Raw genomic sequence first — 27,215 nt, 5'->3', positions numbered from 1 at the left:
GTCCTAGTGTATACCGCAGGGAACTATATTCAGTATCCTGTAATAAACTGTAATAGAAATGAAAAAAAAATACCATAAACTAAGTGGCTTAAAAAAAAGCGCTACTTTAATTTTTCTTTTCTAACCTTAAGTAATTATGAATAAGTGAGAGTTTAGTAGGGCAGGGGCAGAATCTTTTGGCAGTACCTTGTATATTAGGACAAGCTATTGATTCAAGCAAAATCATATGAAAATATTAATTATAGTTTAGTCTCTGAATTGGACTTTTTCCCCATGTAATGAAGTATAATGTAATTAGTCATAGATTTGGCTCATAGGTGAATTTAAGTGAAATGAAGAATGTGGTTTAATATGTAATCAGTTAGAATTTCCTTTCAGTACCCAAAGTGAGAAAATTAGTTGCCTCTGATTCAAATCAACAACATATGTAGTCATGTAAAAAGCGTTGTGTGGTATTGTAAAGGACTGTGGAGATTTGAGATACTGCTTATGCCCTTTTTCTGGGAGCTTACAGCTTAGGGGAAGAAACAGATGTACACATTAGTATAATACCTGCTGGTGCAGTGACATGAGTACTAAACAGAGGCTTAGGTAACAGATGAACTATTCAAAGGTAACGGCTGTTCAGAAAAGACAGATGCAAACAATGAAAGTGTCAAGAGCTTTAAACCCTTTTGTGGGGAAGATGATGGCATAAATAAGTGCAATAAACAAGCCCAAGTTTCTTAGCTTCCAGGTCTGTGTTATCTGCTAGGAGATACCTACTTCTTTTTTGTCTCCATTATCTGGCAATCTTTTGCAGTAACCTAGTATAGCTGCCTCTGTATCCAGCAAAAAGCATCTCTGTGTAACTATTCCTTTGCCCGGAAGAAAAAAGGGTTTTGAAGCCACTGTACTTACTTTTGTTACCAATTTCTCATCTGAATCCTTTCTTGATTATTAATACTTGACCCATCAAAAAGAATATAGCCACCAAATAAAAGCATGGTGAGTTCCACAACTTACTTATCATCAACTTTCAGTTAAGGCTATGCTTCATATCACATTAATAATATTTCACATAAAGTAATTATGTTTTAGCCCTTATTTTCCATTCTAAGAAATCAACATGAGAAGCTTTTGGGGAAACAAGGCTCCATTTGACCTCAGGGTCAGTTCTTTAATTTGATGCTTCTCTCTGAGAACCCTGACAATTTTGCCTATGCTCTCTCATTCAGCTGGCTTAGAACCTCCCTTAACCCTTCTCATATGCTTTCACAGTACATGTTTTTGTTTTAGTTTGTGTGTGTGTGTGTGTGTGTGTGTGTGTGTGTGTGTGTGTGTGTTTCCTGACAAAATAGTAGGTTCTCAGCAAATATTCATTGAATAAGTAAATATTTGTAGCCTCAAAACACAACTTAAAATTAATTTAAAAAAATCACCTGGTTTTATTTTCTTCTTGCTACTTCCTCTTCTTGGTCCAATCAGAAATATTATTGGCAGCTTTTAAAAAAAGTATGTTCAGATGTATCCTAGTTTGCTCAAAAATCTCCAAGTGTGACTAAATCTATTGCTTGGAACAGAAATTTGTGGACTCATTATATGGTGATTTCTAAGATTCACGTATGAGAACCAATAGACACACACCATTTTGAAAATATATTTCAGCTTTCCTCACAACTATATTAATTCTGTGTGAAATTTCTACCTTTTCCTATATTTTCTCCCTAAGAAAGTAGCATGTGAGAAATAAGTGAATATGTGGGTCCTACATACTATTACATTCATCCATCTTTAGAATGCATTCCTCCTTTTACCAGAGTGGTAGCAGTTAAAATGGGCAAAATTAATCAAAATACAGAAGATACAAAATATCTACATTTCTTCAATTTTTTTTTTTTTTTTTTTACAATCCTTAAAAGTGTCACTTGGATTCAAAGACTGAAGTGAGCATTCAAGACTGAGTGTCTGAGGTATGTTTGTGAGAAAGAGAAGGGAAAAGGGAGATATTTAAGAGAATAAAGAGGTGGTATTCAACTGAAATGTTAGTGTGTAGTTTAAGAAGCTGGTGAGAGTATAGAAGAACTTGGTAGCTACTGCAGCATCAAATTTATATTACCTTTTCTCCTTAAGGTGGAATGTGCATTGTGTTATGCCTAAGAGTTCAGAAGCCCAGGGGAGGTAGAAGAGAAGAAAAGGGAGGCTGGGTAGAGGTACTAGATGGTGGTAAGGTAGTTTGAACTATTGAATAATTTTTTAGCAACAGAAGTTGGGTGCTTTCCAAGAAAATGTGTCTGGATGTGAATACTCAGTGTATGCAGGATCATTTAAACAAAGTTGCTGAAGTTGACTTTATTATGTTCAAACCGTGAAGTATGTAACACCAACAATTATTGAAGAAAACTGAGGTGACTCTTTATAATTCATGATTTCAACAGTTGTAGAGTTAATAAATTGGAGGCTTCAATTGCCGTTTTAGTCACTGAAGCTACCGAGTCTAAAATGAATAGAATTGACAGTTTAGAAGTCACCCGATCCAGTCTCCTATTTGTGCCTGTAAAGTATCTGATACCCTTGACAAAGATTGAAAGCTCATGTGAGAGAGATCCTGAATTGCAAGCCGGCTTTCACTAAATAATACATGTTCTAAAAATATCTATCGAACCACATAAGGCATATAAATTCCATAGGAATCTAGTTATATCTGTAAAACCCTGTTTTAATTTCTGCCTAGTGTAAGATTAATTTTTGGGTCCTAATGTGTTCTTAAACATTTTACAAACAAGTGTAGTGACTGCTGCTTTGAAAACTCAGTCATTTATATTTTTGCAATTTTTCACACAATGTTGACTGCAGTGTTTATTAATGCATCTTTTCTGTAACCTGCGTGGAGTTGAGCACATTTTATTCCAGTTCTCCTGTGTTCACAACACGCTTATATCAGGATAATTCAACGTCAGCAGAGAAAGTTGACGTGGTATCAATTTTACAAAATAATCAGTATCTGTGCAGCTTATTCCCAACAAAGTTATTACATATGGTATTCTGTTTATGTGAACAATCATTGGTTTCAAAGTCCACTTTTGTAAAACAGTTGTGGATTACTTCTGAGGTTACTATGTCCTACATAACAATGAGATTTATTTTACACTGAGAACATTTCTTTATATTACAAAAGAAATACTGCTTCTTATTTCATGGAGGTGTAATCTGCCAAGCACATCCAGTATACAACCTTTAGATGACTAATTGTGCCTCAGGCTAATGGCTACAAATGCAACATGGTGCTTTTAAAGCAAAGAAAACTATATACACATCTTTAATATTAACCCCCAGTGGCTATGGGCAGCATTTCTCAATCAGTAATAGAATATTCCTTTTCTGCAAGTAATTTTCTCTCTGATTTTAGTAGTCGTTCCCTCCAAAATCATGCCAGATATCAGTACAATTTTGTTAACTTTATATATACAGGAAAGTTGTGTATGTAAAATAAATATTCAAATTTCCTCAAAGAGTTCTGACTTCTTACTATTGTCATTATTGCAACAGACTGAGACTGACAGTCTGTGTTTTTCTCCATGGCATCATTCCTTTATGAGAGCTCCTGTCTAGTTTGGTTGCATGTTAAAGAGGAATCTCTTCTCATCAGCATTAAATATGCTCCCATTGGCATATGTATCCACAGACCTCCTACTTTCAAACCAATCTTCAGCATACATAAGAGGTATAGGTTAGATGCTTCGTCATTTAGGTGTAGTAACATGGTATTGAGAGTCGAGGTTGACAGCAGTCCTTATCTGTAGTGCATTAGTGCATTTTCTTTGTTTTTAATTAATTAATTTATTGGCTGTGTTGGGTGTCTGTTGCTATGCATGGGCTTTCTCTAGTTGTGAGCGGGAGCTACTCTTCATTGCGGTGCGTGGGGTTCTCATTGTGGTGGCTTCTCTTGATTCAGAGCATGGGCTCTAGGCACGCAGGCTTCCGTAGTTGTGGCTCAGGGGCTTAGTTGCTCCACAGCATGTGAAATCTTCCTGGAGCAGGGCTTGAAACCACGTCCCTGCATTGGCAGGCGGATTCTTAACCACTGTGCCACCAGGGAAGTCCTGCATTAGTGCATTTTCGTCAGCTTTTCCTTAAAAAACAAACAAAAATACCAAACAAAAAAACCTAAAATTTAGAAATATTATTTGCCTTGAAATGGTCTGAATTGGCTAATTCAGTTTAGTGTTTTATTTTCTAATTTGGTATACACTGCTCCTTCCACACTTATCAGTTTTACCTCCATTGGCTTTTTGTCTTTACCTTGCTCCAGTTTTTGAGAACTCTACAGATAATTGATAAGGGAGTTCCAAATTCTTTGGCCGTTTCATCTTTGATTTTTCTTTCTTGTTCACAGGCATGATTTTTACCTTTTAAGAAATTTTGAACTCAATATTTTTCTCTTTTGTGCCAGGACTTTTAGTCTATGCATTCTATGAAAGGAAAGACATACAATAAAACACAGCTCTTCTTTTAATGTCAGAATTGAGAAAACTGGCTTGAATTTTATAGGAACTGTTATGGACTGAATTGGCTGCAGAAATGTTTTATCCTTCAAGAAAAGGGAAAAATGACCTTGAAGATAATTCAGAGATCAGCAGGACTGCCACTGCCTCCATAGGCCCAGAGCACACAGGTGCAGAGGGTAAAGTTGTCTCCTCCTGAGTTTTAAAGTGGAGTCACCTCCTCAGTTCCAGCAGACCATGTCCCTGCACATGGCCTCTGGGGCAAGGCTGCCTCCCATGGCCAAGGGTGTGAGGCCACCCATGCCAGTGGGCAGGAGACAAAGCCAGCACCCTCATGGGCCCCAGCAGGTGGCAGAGCATTGAACAAAAGAGAATTATTGTTGAACCTTGAGTCTAATGTAATTTGCCTGGCTAGGTTTTGGACTTGCTTGGGACCTGTCACCCCTTCCTTTCTTTTTTTCTGCTTTCTCTCTTTTAAAATGGGAATGTCTATCCTATGCCTGTCTGGTCATTTTAACTTTGGAAGTTCGTAATTTTTCTGTTTTCACAGGTTTACAACTATAGAGGAATAGAATTTTGCCTCAGGATGAATCATACCTCAAGTCTTGGCCATACTTGATTTAGATGATACTTTGGACTTGGAGTAGATTCTGTAAGGGGTTAAGACTTTTGAGGCTGTTAGGATAGGGTGAATATATTTGCACGTGAAAAGGACATGCATTTGGGGGACCAGAGGGAGGAATGTTGTAGACTGAATTGTCTCCCCACCCCCCCCACCAAACTCATTTATTGAAAGCCTTACTCCCAATATGATGGTATTTGGAGATAGGGCCTTTAAGGAGGTAACTAAGGTTAAATGAGCTTATAAAGGTGGGGCCCTAATCTAATAGGACTGTTGTCCTTAGGAGAAAAGAGACACCAGAAGTGCACATGCACAGGGGAAAGGCCATGTGAGGACATAGAAAGAAGGTGGATGCCGGCAAGCTAGAAAGAGAGCCCTAACGAGAACCCCAAATTTCTGTCATCCTGATCTCAGATTTTCAGCCTTCAGAACTGTCATAAAATACATTTCTGTTGTTTAAGCTACCCAGTCTGTGGTATTCTGTTATGGTAGCCCAAGTAACCTAATACGGGTATCATACTGACAAGGTAGAAGCTTTTCTTACATTTAGAAAACGAGTGTTGATGTCACATTTCAAAGGAAAAATTATTTTCAGTTATTTAAATAACCAAGACAAAAGTGTACTTTCCCTTTTGTTAATGAATATTAATAACTTTGAGCAGATAGTGCTATTATATGTCAAAATAATTATATTTTTTAATTAACACACTTTATTTTTAAGGCAGTTTTAGCTTTACAAAAACATTGCACAGAAAGTATAGAAAACTCTCATATACTCCCTCTCCCCCTGTACAGTTTTTCCTATTACTAACCTCTTGTGTTAGTGTGATATACTTTTTACAATTGATGATTGAATATTGATGTATTATTTTTAATGAAAGTTCATAGTTTACTTTAGGGTTCACTCTGTGTGTAGTTCTGTAGGCTTTAACGAATGTATAATATCATGTATCCACCACTGTATTATAAACTGTAGTTCCACTGCATTGAAATTCTCCTCTATTTTACCTATTCATTCTTCCCTCTCTCTGCCCAAATAATTAGCTGTTAATATGTAACCATGACAAAACTGCTGGAAAACATTAACTTAAAATTGTCTTCCTTTACTATTATGATAGAAAAGTTGGAATACTTCACATTCAAATTCTGTGCATGAAATACAAAAATACAAAACTGTTGTCCCTATGTGAGAGAGCTCTACATTGGATTTTTGTATCTTGACCCATTTCCAATTGTGTAGGATATGGATTCCAAACTCTTCTTTAGCATTTAACCAATTCTTTGGTCATGAAAGGAGCTGGGACCGTTTATCCACATATGAACTGATCTTTGACATATGTCACTTTTATAATGAGAGAGCAGCAAGGACACATTCCTACATCTTCCCCATTCTCCAGTTTTTCCTTGGTGATGGATAAGTAATCCCCCTATAGGCAGAGGTAGGAAAATACATCTCTGATTCCTTCTCTCAATGGAATTCCTTGACTTCTGTGTATCATAAACACTGACAGTGTAACCAGGACCAGATGATGAAAACTGTTACTGTAGACATCATTCCATATTGAAAGTTCTTTACCCACTGTTCTCAAACAGAAGAAAGCATGGGATTATATTGGTGAAATAAGATACATATAGAAAACTAAACAGATCACAAGTGTATAGCTTGATGAATTTTCACAAAGTAAGCACACCTATATAATAAGTACCCAGACTGAGAAGCTAATAGTATGTTAGAAATGAGCAATATAGTTCTAAGAAGATGGAGACATCTGCAGCCCCCAAAAGGAAAACAGTGTCATAGGCACTTAATTTCCTTTTCACTTATTAAATCTTCCCAATCCTTATACCTCTTACTTTTCTTCTATTGTGTTCTAATGCCAAATAGTATGAAATATGGTGAGCATCATTGTCTCTCTTTCTTCCTAATTTTCATGGAATGTTTTTTAAGTTTTACCATCAGTTATTATAATTGCTAAGGTTTTCAAGAAGTCCTCTCTTTATCAGGTTAATTAAATTTCTTTCTGTTTCTAGGATGCTTAGTATTTCTGTCTATCATGACTAAATGTTGAACTTTACCGAAAGTTTAATTTTGCATCTTTTGAGATGGTCATGTGTTTTTCTTTTTCTTTTAATTTTATAGCTTATAAAATATATTGAATAGGGTTTTGTTGTTGGGTTTTTGTTTTTGTTTTGTTTTTTTCATTTTGAATCATCCTCGAATTCCTGAAAATAATCTTGTTTGGCCAAAATGTATTATTCTTTTAAATTGCTGATGGAGTCTATGACTAATGTTTTATTTAGGATTTTATCATCTGTGTTCATGAATAGATTGCTATGTAATTTTCTTATACTCTCTTTGTCTAGTTTTATATCTTGTCTAGTTAATATGTCGAGGTTATGTTTTATTTGCAGAGCTCATCTTCCTTTTATGTTTTCTGGCCCCCACAATTATATAAGTTACAAAGATTATCCATTTCTTAAAGAATTGGTAAAGTTTGCCAACTAGATCATTTTTGCCTGGACCCCGCTCTGTATGTTTAATGAGTTTGGGAGAAGATATTTGAGGTCTATTTCAATTTTTGTTTTTTTTGGTTTATTCTTATTTTCTAATTTTAGATAAATTTTAGTAATTTATAATTTTGTCCACTTCATCTCAAGTTTAAATCCATGAATAAAAAGGTGAACAACCTTGGAGAACCCGGAGTGTAGAATTTGACCTGCGCCAAATGCTGATGTTTTATCATAAAAAGCAGTAAATAGCAAAATGTAGATGAAGGAATGAAACATCTTTGTGTAGGTTTTAATTCCAGTAGTTGACTTTCTAGAAAATTTCAACCAAATTTGTTATAAATATGTTTCTCTGTGGGGACCCGTGTATCCGTTTAGGTATTTTAAAGGACATTGGTGGACAATAAGATTTTCATAGCCAACATTTTTGGAACAGCTGTTTTGCATAAAACAGCAGTTCTCAAAATGTGGTCCTCAGCCCCTGGTGGGCCACATAGAATTAGGTTAAACTATTCTTGGTAATACTAGGATGTTATTTGCCTTCTTAATGTTAACATTTTCATTACTCATGGAAAAGCAATAGTGAGTAAAACTTCTGGCCCTTTAGCAGAATCAAGGCAGTGGTGATAAACAGTATTAGTAGCCACTTTATTCTTCACTGTCATATACATGCAGTTAAAAAAACCTGTTTATTGAAACAGTAAATAGTATTGATTTTATTAAGTCTTTACTCTTCAATACATATATTTTTAATATTCCATATGAAAAAAAAATAGGAAGAATGCTTGAAGCACTTCTATAGTACACTGAATGCTGATGGTGGGTAGTCTTGAAGAAAAGCCCTTGTTCAATTGTCTGAACTAGGAGTGGAACTATCCACCTTTCCACGGCACACCATTTTTACTTGAATGATTTACAAGCGATGGTTATTCAGACATGGATATTTGGTGGCATTTCTTGCAAATGATAAACTTTGAGTTTTAAGCAAAAATTAGCACATTGGAAAACTTGTATCCCCTGCTGTGAGCTTAACTACTACCCAATGATTAAAGAAGTTTTTGCTGAGATTGGTGGTAATGTTAACAAATGGGACTTTTTTGATGTTATGTAATGAAGTACGTCAGTGTTTGAGAGAGATGCGTAACTCAGCCAGATGCCCATTGTGTTGAGGAAATACTGGAAAGTGACAGGAATATCAGGATAACTAGTGAAGTATGGCAAGAGGAATCTATGAGTAGGCAATATGGAGAAAATCAAGAAGATAGCAGCTAGCATGGTCTGAGAGACCAAGCTTCAGCAGGAGACAAGAAAGTTATCATAACAAAGACTGTGACACAGGTGGGAAGAACTAGGGCCCAAGGGAAGCACCCTACTTTAGAAAAATGCATGTATCTGATCTGATTAGAACTGGAGTACCATTAGGAACAGGATTTGGAAGAAAAGCAGAAGACTACCATACCTGAATTTCTTAGACTTTATCAGTCTGTAAGTTGCACCACAGTGATATGAACAGTAATACCGGAATTTTATAGTTTGTTATTCGCATTTGTTGACTCAAAACCCAGCACTCTGTGCAGAGTCCTTCCAAGTATCTGTGAGCATTGTGAGACATTCATATGTGTTCAGCAGTAAATTCATTTTCATGTTATGTTTTACTGTTTCCCAAGGTCACTTCTCTGCTTGCTTCGATGGTGCTCTAGCTGCTGCCACCAGGTCCTCAGAGTGTTAAAGTCATTTGGTGTATGCTGCTCAAAATTGTTTATCCCCTAGCAGAAAACAGAATTTTCAGTTGTTGACTTACACAGCTCCTTCTTTTCTAGAACCCATACTAGTGTCTAGGGAGTTGGAGTTAGGGGTGGATTTGAGTTAGTAACCAACAACCAGGCTGTTTCAGATCAGTTCAAAGACTACCATTTTGTTAATAGGTTCATTTACCATGTTTGACCTCTTCTTTTAGTATAACTTCTCTGAAGGAAACCACATCAGCTGTCCTATAAATATATCACTGTTGGGTAGCCTCCAGTTCTCATTTCAAGTTCAGATATGTATAAACACAGTTTTATTTTTTCCCTTGGACTCCTCACAAAACCCCTGCTAAAGGACTTCTATTTGGTTTGCCCTGCTAGTCAGGCATACTTAATACTTGGTATTGGAAAAAGAATTTTTGTAAGCCAAGCTGCCAGATCTTATTGATTTGATTTCAAGGAACACTTGTTGACTGTCATTTTTGGTGCCAGGTACAATATTTGATTGTAAAAATGCAGGTTCGAATAAAATATGGTGCTTTTTAGGACCTCACCATTAAATGAATAGGACATATACGCAACATATAAGTGCAATACAACTTGACTAGTGCTACTGTAGAGATACGTGCAAAGTTCCATGGGAACACAGAATCGGGAAGAATTAGAGTTTTCTAAAGGGGAGCATCTGTAAAAGAAGACTGAGCTCAGCCTTAAAGGATGAAAAATATTTCTTAAAGTCAGAGGAAAAGGAAGGGCTATTACAGGAAGAGATAATAGGAAATTTGATAATATGTGATAATTTGATAATTATTGATGATAAGAGATAATAGCAAAATTTCTGCTCCCCAAAGTGGGAAGCAGAAAAAGGTATTTTAAGGGAAATGCACAGAGATCTGCATAGTATTGGTGTGGAGTGTTCATGGAGGGGACACCAAGACTTGAAAGCTGGTTTGAAGTTGGATTTTTAAAGGGTGTAAAGGGCCTTTTTGTTTTTTAAAGAGGAAAGACTAAGTGATCTTTTTATTCTGCTTGTAGAAAACATTGCAAAATTGTTGTCATATGAAGAGGCAATCAAAAATTATGCACTGCAAAGTATAGTGAAAAGATATAGAGGATTATACAAGTATATCAGGACAGTTAATTGATGAAAAGTATTATGACTTTTTAAAATTTTGAGTTTTTGATGTATGTGGTAAAAGTTCTTTAACTTTTTACTTTGAAATAGTTGTAGATTCGGCTGTGAATTGTGAATTATAGATGCACAGAGAGGTTCTGTATACCTTTCAAATAATCTATTCAGATTTTACCAGTTACATGCACTCGTGTGTGTGTGTGTGTGTGTGTGTGTGTGTTTGTATTTAGCTATATGCAGTTTTAAACATGTAAATTCACGTGAACAGCACCACAATCAGATACAGAACAGTTCCATCACAAGAATCCCTTGTGCTACCTAAAGGACCTTCTTTGGCATCTTAAGAAGCTTAGACTGTATTTTTTTAAATTGAAGTATAGTTGATTTACAATGTTAGTTTCAGGTGTACAACATAGTGATTCAGTATTTTTACACATTATACTTTATTCAAAGTTATTACAAAATAATGGCTATATTTCCCTGTGCTGTACAACATATCCTTGTTGCTTATCTATTTTATACACAGTGGTTTGTAGCTCTTAATGCCATACCCCTATCTTGCCCCTCTTCTCTTCCCTCTCCCCACTGGTAACCACTAGTTTGTTCTCTGTGAGTCTGTTTCTATTTTGTTATATACATTTATTTGTTTTATTTTTTAGATTCCACATATAAGTGATAGCATAGAGTATTTTTCTTTCTCTGTGAGACTTATTCCACTAAGCTTAATACTCTCAAGGTCTGTCCATGTTGTTGCAAATGGAGCTTAGACTGTATTCTGTCTCTTAAAATGTGATCTTCAGGCCACCTGCAACAGAATCACCTAGTTGCCTGTTAAATATGCAGAGTCCTACCCTAGAAACATTGAATTAGAATTCCTGGGACTGCTGCCCTGTGACCCTATATTTAAATAAACTCCCCAGGTGCTTCTTATACCATACCTATGAGAACATGACTGTGAACTGACACCTGAATGATGAGAAGAGAGGCAATCTTGCAACCATCTGGGGCAAGGAGGTCTAGACAGGTGCTGTCCAATAGGAGTATAATACAAGCCAGATATGTAATTTAAAAAATTATAGTAGCCACATTCAAAAAGTAAAAAGGAACATGTGAAATCAGTTTTTACAATACATTTTATTTGACTCAGTATTTTAGTAATCTGATTTCAACATGAAATAAATATGAAAACTATTAAGATAGTTAATTCTTTTTTTCTACATAGTATTCAAAATTCAGTGTATATTTTACACTTGCTGTGCATCTCAGTTGAGATTAGCCACATTTCAAGGGCTTAAATAACACATCTAACAAGTGGCTACCATACAGCGTAGACAGAGCAAACAGCCAGTACAAAGGTCCTAAAGGAAATTCATGTAGAGATAGCATTTGACATTATGAATTTGAAAATATTGGTCTAGAGCTTTGGAGTAAGATCAAAGTAGATGTATAAATTTAAAAATCATTGCCATAAAAGAGTTGTCACACAGTGTAATTCTCAGTGATTTTCAGCAAAAACTTGTTAGAATCACCAATAGGGCTTTTTCTGACTGCATGCTTGCACTCCAAGAGAGCGTGGAACAACGCTGAGGGGACGGGAGAAATGTGGCGGTGTGTCTGGATCTCGGGGAAGGGGAGAACATAGACAGATATGGAGTTCCTCCTTTGTTGATTCCCCATTCCTGGTTGAGAACCACTGGTGTTTAAAAGGGAGATGAGGATAGAAGATGCTAATAAGAAGACTATTGAGAGGTGAAAGGAGTGCTGATGAAGCTGAGTGAAGGAGGGGAGCATCAATGATGATGAAAGCAGGGGGAGCTCAGGATGTTTGCAAATTAAGATGTTACTGATGATCACTGAGGACAAAGTTTAGAGTGGTCAGCTGGGCTAAGGTGGGTTCTGAAGATGTCAGTGGAACTGCACCTAAAGGTCAGAGAGAGCAAGACTGGCTGCAAGAGGGGCATGCTGTGCCCTTCCAGGCAGAGTTCCTCAAATCCTTCCTTTAAATGTGGTTAAAGTCCATCCATGTTCCATCTCTTGTCCTTTCAGCTGATACATTTTAGTTAATTGTTTGTGTATTAACACAGCCTGTCCTCACCCTGACCACACTGTAGAATCACCTGAGGAACTTTTTAATAAAAAGTACCCATTCCTAACTCCCTCTCCATTTCAGAATAAGTCAGAATTTATAGGAGCTGGGCCTGGCCTAGGTATCACTATTTTTTAAAGCTCCCCAAGTCACTCTTATGAGCTCGGGCAGAAAACTGTTGGTCTGTATGGCATAGTGAGGTCTGTGACAGAAAATAAGCTTTCCTCATCTTCGTGCCCTCAGAGTTGGACTCCTTGTGTGGCATGTGGGTAGCTCTCAGTGAATGTTTGTTGAATAAATGAAATATTAAGGAACTAACAAATGAGGAAATGTGGCCAGGGAGCTAGGCAGGCCCTTGTTGACAGCTTAATAAATTAACATTTCCTTTCTTTATAGTGAGTAGTTACCAGGCAGGTTATTAATGCACTGCACTTATTTTGGAATTCTTATTAGTGTGACACTGCGTTCCCAAATTGGTCTGAATCACAGTACTGACATAAAATCGCAGGTATAAAAATAGACTAAAAACTTGGTAGGGTTATTATCGAAATCTTTTCATTTGAGTGCACGTAGCATAAGATGTGGTATAGTAAACTGTTCCACTGAATACAACACACAAGAGAAATTATTGCATTTAGGATACAGGATTTTTGCCATTAATTTGAAGTAATTACTTCCAATTTTCACAGAATTAACTACAACTCAGTAAATGCTATTATGTTTAAAATTTCGTGCTATGGCTACTCAAAGCATCCTATTTATACGAATGTTTATGGTTCTTTGTTATGATTCTTTTAAAGTTACTGCAGTAACTTAACTTTTGTAACCTTTTACCACTTTTAGTGAGAACAGATGGAAAGAAATAGACAAAATATTTTGCAGAAATAAAATAAGCTGGTAGTCACTAATATAATGCATCATTATCATAATTCTGGATATAGTTTATAGAGCACCCCTAGCCTAAGACTAGTAGGTACCTCAATAAATGATAATTCTCTTCTTTCTGGTCCACATGTAGCAAATGCTGTTGAAAGGGTTTAGAAAATCAAGTTTAATCTGACACGGTTTAACATTCTAAAAATGCTTTCATTTTCCCACAGATGAAGAGATGTACAGAATTGATAACTAAAAATCATAATCAAGAAGAAATAAGTATTCTTCGTTGTTGGAAATGTAGAAAATGTATAGCAAGTTCTGGTTGTTTCATGGAATGTCTTGAGAATCAAGTGACTAAGGTGAGTGTTGCTAACTGTATAGTCTTCAAACGATTTCCTGGTGTAGGAAAGCTGGGGGCACAGCTACATATGCGCACGTATCCCTCCATGCCTGACTTAGCTTTTACCTTATCTTAACTGGTCCACTGGAAACATTTCAAAGTAGTAATTAGAAGGCATCCCACCTTCCTCAGTTACAATTAGTTTTCTCTCTAGCTGCTACCATTAACATGACGTTAAAGTTTTGAGTGCAGTATCACAGACATAAGTTGAAGATAATAGTCCATTTTTTTATCCCCATCATGAGTGAACCTTAGTTGTCACCACACAATCACATTCAAGGTCATATTAAAAGATAGAAAACCTATTTTTATATGTTATATGTGTATAAAATATGTATTACACATATATACACATATATATATATATACATATGTGTGTGTGTATGTATGTATGTGTGTGTGTTTGTGTATATATATAGTATTCAGTATGGGCCTAGAAGGGAAAGTTCATGTATAATTTAAAAGTCAATAGGAGGAGGAGAAAAGATGGCGGTGAAGTAGAGGGATGTGGAGTGCATCCCTCTCCACAGATGCATTGGGAATGCACGGAAGGACGCAGTAATTCCCACAGAGAACCAGCTGAACACCAGCAGACGGCCTCGGACACCAGAAAGGAGTGCGGGGAGCCCGACATAGCCGGTCGGGAGGCATCTATGACGGCTCAAAGAGGGTGAATCGGCGGAGCTGTGACAGACGGGAGGGAGTGAGAAATATACGGAGGGTCTGCAGCGCAGCTCAGTGTTCCCGGACAGAGACGTCGATCCGCGGCTGAACGGAGGGTCCGTGAGCGTGGGAACTGGAGAGCTGGTTCAGGGTGAGAAACATTGTTGCCAGTAAGGTGACGGACCGAGAGGACAGGAGGGAGGAGGTCCATGGAGAGGAGTGCCAGTCCCTGAGAGCTGCCCGGCCATGATGGCGGCTGGAGGCTGCAGGCTCACGGGCGGGGTGGGGGGAGGAGCCATGCGCATAGCCTCTCTCTCTCTTTTGGCGCCTCTGCAACAGGCAGTGGAGAGACGCCCTGCGGGCCACCTAAGACGCTCAGGGATAACGAGCACCCTCAGGCACTCGGGCGGGGATACATTAAAGCCCCTTGCAATGCCAGCAGCAGGGAGGCTGCCGAGAGAAAAAAAAAAACACCAGCAACAAAAAAAAAACCCCCTGAGAGAGGCCCAACTCTAAGACTTTCTGTTTATGCCTGAGCCACCAGCGTCCCTCTGCAACAGGCACCTCCAAGCCCGACTGAAACAACAGTGCGCCACTGCTCACTCACTCCCAGGAGAAGGAGCCACTGTTGTACCCTCTCCCTCCCCACACACCGACGCTTACAGACGAACAATAAAGGAACCTCTGCTGGTCACAGAATAATGCAAAAAAACCCAAGGCAAGGAGAAGGACACTTACAGCTGAGACACTAAGGAAACAGAAATAGTAGTATTGAACTGGTCCATTCTGGGATCAGTTCTGGATTTTTTTTTTTTCTTTTCCTCTCTCTCTTTTTTTTTTTTTTATTAAATACCATCTTAGCCCTAAGGGATCTACAAGTTTTATAACATAATTTTTTAATGATATTTTTTATTCTTTTTTTTTTTTTGCCTTTTTATATGCTTCTATATCTAGCTAAGTTTTTGGTAGTACGGACAATATATCTCTCATACTTTCCTTTCATCCCTATCTTTTATACATTTCTATTCCTTTCTTTTTATTTGCATATTTCCAACCACATTACGCTCTTCTGTTCCCCTTTCTTTCAGCCATTTTAAGTTTATTTTATCTTAACATACTTATAAGCAACACTATCGGTCTGCTCAGACTCCTTGCTCTATTCTCCAGATGACGCACTGCCTTGGTATTTAATATTAGGCTTTTGTCTTTATCTTAGTTCTTAGTACAGTTGTCTAATTACATTCTGAGAATTTCCATTCTCTCTGGTGGTACTCTGGCTCTTTTCTATATTTGATCCTAGCTTACAAAATCTCCCTGGATTAATGTTTGTATGTGTAAAGTGTTATTTGTTTGTTTGTTTGCTTTTGCTTTTGTCTCTGATTTGTTCTGTTTCAGTTGTCAATTTCTGCTGGGTTTCTCTTTGAATATCTGATAGCACACTGGGGTTCTGTCAGGTCTTTCTAGAGCCTTATGTCCTAACGGATTCAGTAATTGTGTGTCTTATACATGTATGTGTTTCCTAGACTTAATATTCATTTAATCCAATACTTGGACATTAGTCTGAGGCTTGGACAGTCTTCTGTAAACACCTCTATCGCCAGGACAAGCAACCCCAAAAGTTTGGACAACCATGAGGAAACAAAGAAACACCATGCAGGCAAAGGAGCAGGAAAAAAACCCACAAGACCAAGTAAATGAGGAGGAAATAGGAAAAATGCCTGAAAAAGAATTTAGAGTAATGATAGTAAAAATGATACAAAATCTCAATAACAAAATAGAGAAAGTACAAGAAACAGTTCATAAGAACTCAGAAAAACAAACAGCAATGGATAACAAAATAACTGAAATTAAAAATACTCTAGATGCTATAACCAGCAGAATGACTGAGGCAGAAGAACGAATAAGTGAGTTGGAAGATAGAATGGGGGAAATAAATGCCACAGAGCAGGAAAAGGAAAAAAGAATAAAAAGAATAGAAGACAGTCTCAGAGTCCTCAGTGATAACATTAAGCATACCAACATTCGAATTATAGGCATCCCAGAAGAAGAAGAAAACAAGAAAGCGTCTGAGAAAATATTTGAAGAGGTTATAGTGGAAAATTTCCCCAACATGGGAAAGGAAATAATTAACCAAGTCCAAGAAGCACAGAGAGTCCCATACAGAATAAACCCAAGGAGAAATACACCAAGACACATATTAATCAAACTAACGACAATTAAACACAAAGAAAAAATATTAAAAGCAGCAATAGAAAAGCAACAAACAACATATAAGGGAAAACCCATCAGGATAACAGCTGACCTTTCTACAGAAACTCTGCAGGCCAGAAGGGAATCGCAGGATATACTGAAAGTCCTGAAAGAGAGAAACCTACAGCCAAGAATACTCTACCCAGCAAGAATCTCATTCAGATTTGAGGGAGAAATCAAAAGCTTTCCAGACAAGCAAAAGAGAATTCAGCACCACCAAACCAGCCTTACAACAAGTGCTAAAGGAACTTCTCTAAGTAGGAAACACAAGAAGAGGAAAACACCTACAAATACAAACCCAAAACAATTCAGAAAATGGTCATTGGAACACACATGTCAATAATCACTTTAAATGTAAATGGATTAAATGTTCCAACCAAAAGACACAGACTGGCTGAATGGATACAAAAATAAGGCCCTTCTATATGCTGCTTACAAGAAACCCACTTCAGACCAAGGGATACATATAGACTGAAAGTAAAGGGATGGAAAAAGATATTCTATGCAAATGGAAGTCAAAAGAAAGCTGGAGTAGCAATACTCATATCAGACACATTAGACTTGAAAGTAAAGACTATTAAAAGAGACAAGGAAGGACACTACATAATGATCAAGGGATCCATTCAAGAAGAACATATCACAACGGTAAATATCTATGCCCCCAATATAGGAGCACCTCAATACATAAGGCAAATGCTAACAGCTATAAAAGGGGACATCAACAGTAACACAATAATAGTGGGAGACTTGAACACCCCACTTACATCAATGGACAGATCATCCAAACAGAAAATCAATAAAGACACAGAAGCTTTCAATGACACATTAGACCACCTCGACTTCATTGATATTTATAGGACATTCCATCCAAAAACGACAGAATACACTTTCTTCTCAAGTGCACATGGAACATTTTCCAGGATAGATCACATCTTGGGTCACAAATCAAACCTCAGCAAATTCAAGAAAATTGAAATCATATGAAGCATCTTCTCAGATCACAACGCCATGAGACTAGATATCAATTACAGGAAAAAAACTGCAAAAAATACAAACACATGGAGGCTAAACAATTCACTCTTAAACAACCAAGAAATCACTAAAGAAATCAAAGAGGAAATCAAAAAATATCTAGAAACAAATGACAATGAAAACACAACAACCCAAAACCTATGGGATGCAGCAAAAGCAGTTCTAAGAGGGAAGTTTATAGCAATACAGTCCTACCTTAAGAAACAAGAAAATGATCGAATAAACAACCTAACTTTACACCTAAAACAACTAGAGAAAGAAGAACAAAGAAAGCCCAAAGGGAGCAGAAGGAAAGAAATCATAAAGATCAGAGCAGAAATAAATGAAAAAGAAAGGAAGGAAACCATAGCAAAAATAAATAAAAGTAAAAGCTGGTTCTTTGAGAAGATTAACAAAATTGATAAACCATTAGCCAGATTCATTAAGAAAAAAAGGGAGAAGATGCACATCAACAGAATTAGAAATGAAAAAGGAGAAGTAACAACGGACACCTCAGAAATACAAAACATCATGAGAGACTACTACAAGCAACTATATGCCAATCAATTGGATAACCTGGAAGAAATGGATAAATTCTTAGAAAAGTACAATCTTCCAAGACTGAACCAGGAAGAAATAGAAACCATGAGCAGACCAATCACAAGTATGGAAATTGAGGCAGTGATTAAAAATCTCCCAACACACAAAAGCCCAGGACCAGATGGGTTCACGGGCGAATTCTATCAAACATTTCGAGAAGAGCTGACACCTATCCTTCTCAAACTCTTCCAAAATGTTGCAGAAGAAGGAACACTCCCAAACTCATTCTACGAGGCTACCATCACCCTGATACCAAAACCAGGCAAAGATGTCACAAAAAAAGAAAACTACAGACCAATATCACTGATGAATATAGATGCCAAAATCCTCAACAAAATACTAGCTAACAGACTCCAACAGCACATTAAAAAAATCATACACCATGATCAAGTGGGATTTATCCCTGGGATGCAAGGATTCTTCAATATACGCAGATCAATCAACGTGATACATCATATCAACAACTTGAAGGATAAAAACCATATGATCATCTCAATAGATGCAGAAAAAGCTTTTGACAAAGTTCAACATCCATTTATGATAAAAGCTCTCCAGAAAATGGGCACAGAAGGAAATTACCTCAACATAATAAAAGCCATATATGAGAATCCAAAAGCCAACATCGTTCTCAATGGGGAAAAACTGGAAGAATTCCCTCTAAGAAAAGGAACAAGACAAGGGTGTCCACTCTCACCACTGTCATTCAACATAGTTTTGGAAGTTTTAGCCACAGCAATCAGAGAAGAAAAAGAAATCAAAGGAATCCAAATAGGAAAAGAAGAAGTAAAATTGTCACTCTTTGCAGATGACATGATATTATATATAGAAAACCCTAAAGACTCTACCAGAAAACTGCTAGCACTAATTGATGAGTTTAGTAAAGTAGCAGGATACAAAATTAATGCACAGAAATCTCTTGCATTCCTATACACGAACAACGGAAGATCAGAAAGAGAAATTAAGGAAACTCTCCCATTCACCATTGCAACCAAAAGAATCAAATACCTAGGAATAAACCTGCCTAAGGAGGCAAAAGATCTGTATGCAGAAAACTTTAAGACATTGATGAAAGAAATCAAAGACGACACAAACAGATGGAGGGACATACCATGTTCCTGGATTGGAAGAATCAACATCGTGAAAATGACTGGACTACCCAAAGCAACTTACAGATTCAATGCAATCCAGATCAAATGACCAATGGCATTTTTCACAGAACTAGAGCAAGAAATCTTACAATTTGTATGGAAATGCAAAAGACCCCGAATAGCCAAAGCAATCTTGAGAAGGAAAAGTGGAGTTGGTGGAATCAGGCTTCCTGACTTCAAACTATACTACAGGCCATAGTGATCAAGACAGTATGGTACTGGCACAAAAATAGAAAGGAAGATCAATGGAATAGAATAGAGAACTCAGAAGTAAGCCCAAACACATATGGGCACCTTATCTTTGACAAAGGAGGCACGAATATACAATGGAAAAAAGACAGCCTCTTCAATAAGTGGTGCTTCGAAAATTGGACAGCAACATGTAAAAGAATGAAATTAGAACACTTCCTAACACCATACACAAAAATAAACTCCAAATGGATTAAAGACCTACATGTAAGGCCAGACACTCTAAATCTTCTAGAGGAAAACACAGGCAGAACACTCTATGACATCCATCAAAGCAAAATCCTTTTGGACCCACCTCCTAGAATCATGGAAATAAAATTGAGAATAAACAAATGGGACCTCATGAAACTTAAAAGCTTTTGCAAAGCGAAAGAAACTATAAACAAGACTAAAAGGCAACCCTCAGAATGGGAAAAAATAATTGCCTATGAAACAACGGACAAAGGATTAACCTCCAAAATATACAAGCAGCTCATGCAGCTTAATACCAAAAAAGCAAATAACCCAATCCACAATTGGGCAGAAGACCTAAATAGACATTTCTCCAAAGAAGACATACAGATGGCCAAGAAACACATGAAAAGATGCTCAACATCACTCATCATCAGAGAAATGCAAGTCAAAGCCACCATGAGGTATCACCTCACACTGATTAGAATGACCATCATCACAAAATCTGGAAACAACAAATGTTGGAGAGGGTGTGGAGAAAAGGGAACTCTCCTGCACTTTTGATGGGACTGTAAGTTATTACAGCCACTATGGAAAACAATTTGGAGGTTCCTTAAAAAACTACAAATAGAACTACCATATGATCCAGTAATCCCTCTCCTGGGCATATACCCAAAGAAAACCATAATCCCAAAAGAAACGTGTACCATAATGTTTATTGCAGCACTATTTACAATAGCTAGGACATGGAAGCAACCTAAATGCCCATCAACAAATGAATGGATAAAGAAGATGTGGCATATATACACAATGGAATATTACTCAGGTATAAAAAGGGATGAGATGGAGCTATATGTAATGAGGTGGATAGAACTACAATCTGTCATACAGAGTGAAGTTAAGTCAGAAAGAGAAGGACAAATATTGTATGCTAACTCATATATACGGAAACTAAAAATGGTACTGATGAACTCAGTGACCAGAACAAGGATGCAGATACAGAGAATGGACTGGAGAACTCGAGGTATGGGAGGGGGCAGGGGGTGAAGGGGAAACTGAGACGAAGCGAGAGAGTAGCACAGACATATATATACTACCAACTGTAAAATAGATAGTCAGTGGGAAGTTATGGTATAACAAAGGGAGTCCAACTTGAGGATGGAAGATGCCTTAGAGGACTGGGGTGGGGAGGGTGGGGGGGACTCGAGGGGGGGGGAGTCAAGGAAGGGAGAGAATACAGGGATATGTGTATAAAAACAGACGATTGAACTTGGTGTACCCCCCCCAAAAAAAAAGAATATATGTATAATATTTCTATATATGCTTAATGTTGATTATGAAATAAATGTGATTATACAATAAAAAAAAAGTCAATAGGAAAACCTGAATAATATTTAAAAGCATTTAATTGGTTGTCCTGGTAAAAGTAAATGTTTTTAAAAAACTAAAATAAAATCCCTAAAATTCTCTAAGAGCAATATGCCAGAGGCAGCATCAGAGAGGTCCAAACTAGACAGTAATCCATGGACTTTACAGGGAATTCTCAATTCAGCAGAGTGTGGATGTAATTACCCGTCATTGTCTTCTTCCCCTTCTTTGAGAGACTGTTTGTTTTGTTTTGTTTTATTCTTTGCCTCAGCCACATTTGATCATGATTATTTCTTATCCACTCTAACAAACCTAGTCAGCTTGAACTCATAGTAGTGGAAGACTTCGATTGCAAACTTACTACATTTCGAATACTTCTTAAAAACTGGAAAAACATTTTAATTGGGGGAAAAACTCTTCATGCTATTTTATTGGGTATGATTTATAAAGAAAAAAAAATATACAGCTTGATAAATTTTTTCAACCCTGCTATGAATCAGATCAAGATATACAATATTTTCATCACCCCAGGAAGTTGTTTTGCCCTTTTCCAGGCAGTACTCCCCCTCTCACAAGATAACCACTATATTGACACCTATCACCATAGACTAGTTTTGCCTGTTCCTGACCTTCGTTCATATCTATTATTTTTAATAAATATATTTTTATTTTATAAGTTAGTTTCAATAGTTATATATATTTTATGTATATACGTATACATTTTATTTTATATATAAAGAAAAAGTAGTATAGCTCTAGTTTTTCACTTTTGTATAGTATTCCAGTGTATTAATATATCACAATTTATAGTTCACTCTACCACTGAGTTATATCTAGTTGTTTTGATCTTACAAGCCATGCTGCAATGAGTTTTCTTATCCATATCTTGACAAACATGGACAGAAGTAATGGAGTTACATGTTGCAGGATGTGTGCATCTTCACCTTTACTGGACAATGCTAAGTTGTTTTCAAATGACAATGCCATGAGCAGTGGTCAGACTTTGCTGTGGTTTCACATCTTTGCCAACATTTAATATCTTTTCGTTGTTTAAGGCTCTTTGTGTTTTCTGTGAAATGTCTTTTTTTCCTTGCCTGTTTTTCTGTTATGTAGCTTTGTTTTGACTTTTGGAAGCTCTTTATGTATTCTAAATACTAATTATTTGTTGGTTTTTGTAAGTGCAAATATCTTTTGCCAGTTTATATAACTTGTATTTCACTCTTTGTGGTATCTTTTGATGAACAGAATTTGTAATATGATATAGATAAATTGATTAATCATCTCCTTTATTTTCTAAACTTTTTGTTTAAGAAATTCTTTGGTAACCTGAGGGGAAGATTTTTTCCTTTCCTTCTACTGAATACCAAAGTTGAGATAGGCAAGTTTCCTTCTTTGTCCTTCTGTGCAACCATTCACCCTTATACTGACATTATAACCCAGCTTTATGTAAGAGTTCCCCCTTAGAGTCTCTCAACCCTGAGCAAACCTGGACTTTGTACCCTGTCTTCCACACCCATGCGGATATGAGATGGCCCTCAGAAGAACATAGAGGATCCGGAAACTGAGGAAATAGCATCCACAGCTATTGGCTGCAGAACCACATTTGTTTAGCCCTGACCAATGCCAAGAAATGGAAGTCTCACACTCTGCCTCTTAACCCCCACAAAACTAGGAACTGGACCTTGGAATCACTAACTTTTGCTGCAGACTAACCAAGCACCTTCAAAACCAAGTTTGCTAGAAGAAACAAATATACTCATCACTTATGCTTTCATGATATTGATCAGTGTATCAGCTTGGTGAAAGCTAGGTCATGTGTGGAACTTGAGCTGTAAGGGAATCTGGGACATTTGAGCTTGTTTTCCAACCACTGGCATGTAGTAAGGCACGTGACTGGGAATTTAGAATGGAATTTTGATAGTCTACAATGTCCACAGGGACAAAAGGGGACTCCTACCCTAACTTCAGGCCTGAGATACATGAAATGTGGGTAAGAACCAAAACCAAAATAACAATGAAAACCCTAAAAACAGAAAATAACAAAATTTGTCTCCACGTGTGAAATCTGGTGGGGTGGGGATTCTGGGCAGATATGGTATCCTCAGTTTTAATTTCTTAGTTTTGACACACTTTGGACATGTTAAGTTTATGTGGCCTGAGGACATTTAAATAGAGATTTCTAAAAGGCTGCTGGTTCTGTGGATATGGGATATAGAGCAGAGATCTGAACTAGAAGTGTGGGTTTGGGAGTCATCAACATTTAAGTAGTAAGTGAAACTGTGAAAGTAGATGAGATCACCATGCAGAGTGTGAATGGAGTGAGAAAGAAGAGGACCTAGAAGCATTTAAGGGGTGGACAGAAAAAAATTCACAAAGTAGCAAAAAAGGAGTAGTGAGAAAGAGGATTGAAAATCAGGATACGGTATTATGGAAGTCAAGGGATGAATATCTCCCAAAAGGAGGGATTCGTTAGTAGTATGTTAAATGTTGTCGTGAGATATAAAAGACCACATACCGCCTTTAATGTCCGAGTTGTACACTGCATAATTCCAGAGGGTGCTAGTCTGTGAAAGGTGCCCCCAGGTTTGTACAGAAATGGCATGCAAACTGTATGGTCATATGTAGAGACTGAATAAGAATTAAAAGTGTACTTTGGTTTTAGCAAAGTGGGGTTCATTGGTCAATATTCATGGTAGTTGTGAGTCCTAACCCCCAAAGTGGTTTTCTGGAGATAGGTCTTTAGGAGGTTACTGAGGTTAAATGAGGTTATAAGGATGGGGCCTTAATCCAGTGAGACTGTGGCTTATAAGAAGCAGAAGAGAGAGAGATCTCTTTCTCTCTCTACCATGTGAGAACACAGCAAGAAGGCAGCTATCTGCAAACTAAGAGGAGAGCTCTGTTATCTAAGCCACCCAGGCTATGGCATTTTGTTATGCCAGCTCAAACCAGCTAAGACATGACAGACTCTGTAATATGCACTAGAAATTCAATGAAGAGCAGAAGAGAAATGTTCTGTCCTTGTGAAGCTTTCAGGATAGTGTTCAGTCATAAATATTAAATTATTAGCTATTTAAGTGGAAAAAAATGAAACATATAGGGAGCCATAAAGACAGAGGATTATTGTTGTAAGGGGAGCCTTTCTCAGGAAGTGACTTGTGTAGAGAGATGGTGAGTAGCCAGGGCAGTACAAGACAGGGCATTCCAAGCTTTGGGACCAGCACATTCAAAGGCCCAGTGGTGGAGAGAATGTATCTCCATGAAACTAGAGGATTTCTGTGATTGGAGTGCAGAGATTGAGAGGGAGTTTGGCAAGATTTGAGGTAGAAAGATGGGTATTGGTTAGATCATTTATGGTCTCGTAAGACAAATTAAGGACTTTGATCTTTTTCCTAAAAGCTGGGAAGTCTGTGAAAAGGAGTGACATGATCACTGACTTTCAAAAAATGATTTTGGCAATTGTGAAAGAGTGAAATTAGAAAGGTAACAAGAGTAGATGCGGGGAGTGGTCTGCCTTTAAATGAGGCTTTCAGTTTCTTTTTTATTCATTCTGATTTTTGACTAAAAAAAATTTTTCGCCGTTGAAGTGCCTTCTCAAAGTACAGATAGAAAAACCAGGCAGTCCAGTAGGGTTTGTTCCTCTAAGTTTATAACACTTTAAACATTTAATTAATAATGTTAATCTAACATTTTTATTACCCAGTCATTTCCCTGTAGTGTTTATAGCTGCAGTATTTAAATAATATAGTTGGCTCACTTTTAATGTGTTAGCTAAGGGAATGTTATTACTAACATTGGAAATGTGTTAAAGTGTAAAAACAGCTTTCAAAATATTATGTAATATTAAATTGTCACCTTTTTACGTTTAACCTATTCTGCTCAATTAAAACTCTTAACAATAGTTAAATGATAAAGAGATAAAGCATACAATTTGTAATTTTAAAATTAAAGAAGTTCTCTTTGTACACAGCAACGGAAAACATTCCCTACCCTTAAGCAAAAACAAAATAACAATGCATTAGCGCCCCCTGCTGCTTGAACAAATGATTTCGTTCACAAATTTTTTTTTTTTACTTATTTTTATTCTTATTTTTTAATTTTTTTTCTTTTTCACGTTTTTTTTTTAAAGAACTTTTATTGAGATACAGTTAACATGCAATAAACTGCATATATTTAGAGTGTACAATTTGGCATCCCAATCTCCCAATTCATTCCCACCCAACCCTCCCCGTTTTCCCCACTTGGTGTCCATATGTTTGTTCTCTACATCTGTGTCTCTGTTTCTGCCTTGCAAACCGGTTGATTTGTACCATTTTTCTATATTCCACATACACTTGTTAATATACGATATTTGTTTTTCTCTTTCTGACTCACTTCACTCTGTATGACAGTCTCTAGGTCCATCCATGTCTCTACAAATGTCCCAGTTTCATTGCTTTTTACAGCTGAGTAATATTCCATTGTATATAGGTACCACATCTTTTTTATCCATTCATCTGTTGATGGACATTTAGGTTGCTTTCATGTCCTGGCTGTTGCAAATAGTGCTGCAATGAACATTGGGGTGCATGTGTCTTTTTGAATTATGGTGTTCTCTGGGTATATGCCCTGCAGTGCGATTGCTGGGTAATATGGTAGCTCTATTTTTAGTTTTGCAAGGAACTTCCATACTGTTCTGCATAGTGGCTGTATCAATTCCCACCAGCAGTGCAAGAGCATTCCCTTTTCTCCACACCCTCTCCAACATTTACTGTTTGTAGATTTTCTGATGATGCCCATTGTAACCGGTGTGAGGTGATACCTCATTGTAGTTTTGATTTGCATTTCTCTAATAATTAGTGATGTTGAGCAGCTTTTCATGTGCCTCTTGGCCATCCGTATGTCTTCTTTGGAGAAATGCCTATTTAGGTCTTCTGCCCATTTTTTGATTGGGTTGTTTGTTTTTTTGATATTGAGCTGCATGAACTGTTTATATATTTTGAAGATTAATCCTTTGTTAATTCATTTGCAAATATTTTCTCCCATACTGAGAGCTGTCTTTTTGTCTTGCTTATAGTTTCCTTTGCTGTACAGAAGCTTTGAAGTTTCATTAGGTCCCACTTTTTTTTTTTTGTTTTTATTTCCATTACTCTAGGGGGTGGATCAAAAGAGATCTTGCTGTTATTTACGTCAGAGTGTTCTTCATGTGTTTTCCTCTGGGAGTTTTATAGTGTCTGGCCTTACATTTAGGTCTTTAATCCATTTGGAGTTTATTTTTGTGTATGGTGTTAGGAAGTGTTCTAATTTCATTCTTTTCCATGTAGCTGTCCAATTTTCCCAGCACCACTTTTTGAGGAGGCTGCCTTTTCTCCATTGTATATCCTTGGCTCCTTTGTCAAAGATTAGTTGACCATAGTTTATCTCTGGGCTTTCTATCCTGTTACATTGATCTATATTTCTGTTTTTGTGCCAGTACCATACTGTCTTGATCACTGTAGCCTTGTAGTATAGCCTGAAGTTGGGAAGCATGATTCCACCAACTCTGTCTTTCCTTCTCAAGATTGCTTTGGCTCTTTGGGGTCTTTTGCGTTTCCATACAAATCTTAAAATTTCTTGTTCTAGTTCTGTGAAAAATGCCATTGGTAATTTGATCGGGATTGCATTGAATCTGTAAATTGCTTTGGGTAGCATAGTCATTTTCACAATGTTGATTCCTCCAATCCAAGAACATGGTATGTCCCTCCATCTGTTTGTGCCTTCTTTGATTTCCTTCATTAGTGTCTTGTAGTTTTCTGAGTACAGGTCTTTTACCTCCTTGGTTAGGTTTATTCCTAGGTATTTTATTCTTTGTGTTGCAATGGTGAATGGGATTGTTTCCTTAATATCTCTTTCTGATCTTTCATTGTTGGTGTATAGAAATGCACGA

At 37.0% G+C, this 27,215-nt stretch overlaps 1 protein-coding gene across 4 annotated transcripts in view; it reads left to right on the top strand.

The window, feature by feature from the left end:
- RNF180 (ring finger protein 180) overlaps nucleotides 1-27,215 on the top strand; it is a 276,720-nt gene that overhangs the window by 15,830 nt on the left and 233,675 nt on the right. For all 4 annotated transcript variants that reach the window (XM_057742663.1, XM_057742670.1, XM_057742654.1 and 1 more), the window contains one exon: nucleotides 13,678-13,812. In XM_057742663.1, the coding sequence (XP_057598646.1) occupies nucleotides 13,678-13,812 (135 nt within the window). The remainder of the gene's footprint in view (nucleotides 1-13,677; nucleotides 13,813-27,215) is intronic.

The sequence above is a fragment of the Hippopotamus amphibius genome, chromosome 1 (assembly GCF_030028045.1).
Source record: "Hippopotamus amphibius kiboko isolate mHipAmp2 chromosome 1, mHipAmp2.hap2, whole genome shotgun sequence".
Taxonomy (NCBI): domain Eukaryota; kingdom Metazoa; phylum Chordata; class Mammalia; order Artiodactyla; family Hippopotamidae; genus Hippopotamus; species Hippopotamus amphibius.
The sequence above is the reverse complement of the archived record's forward strand: the minus strand, read 5'-3'. Positions and strand labels throughout refer to the sequence as shown.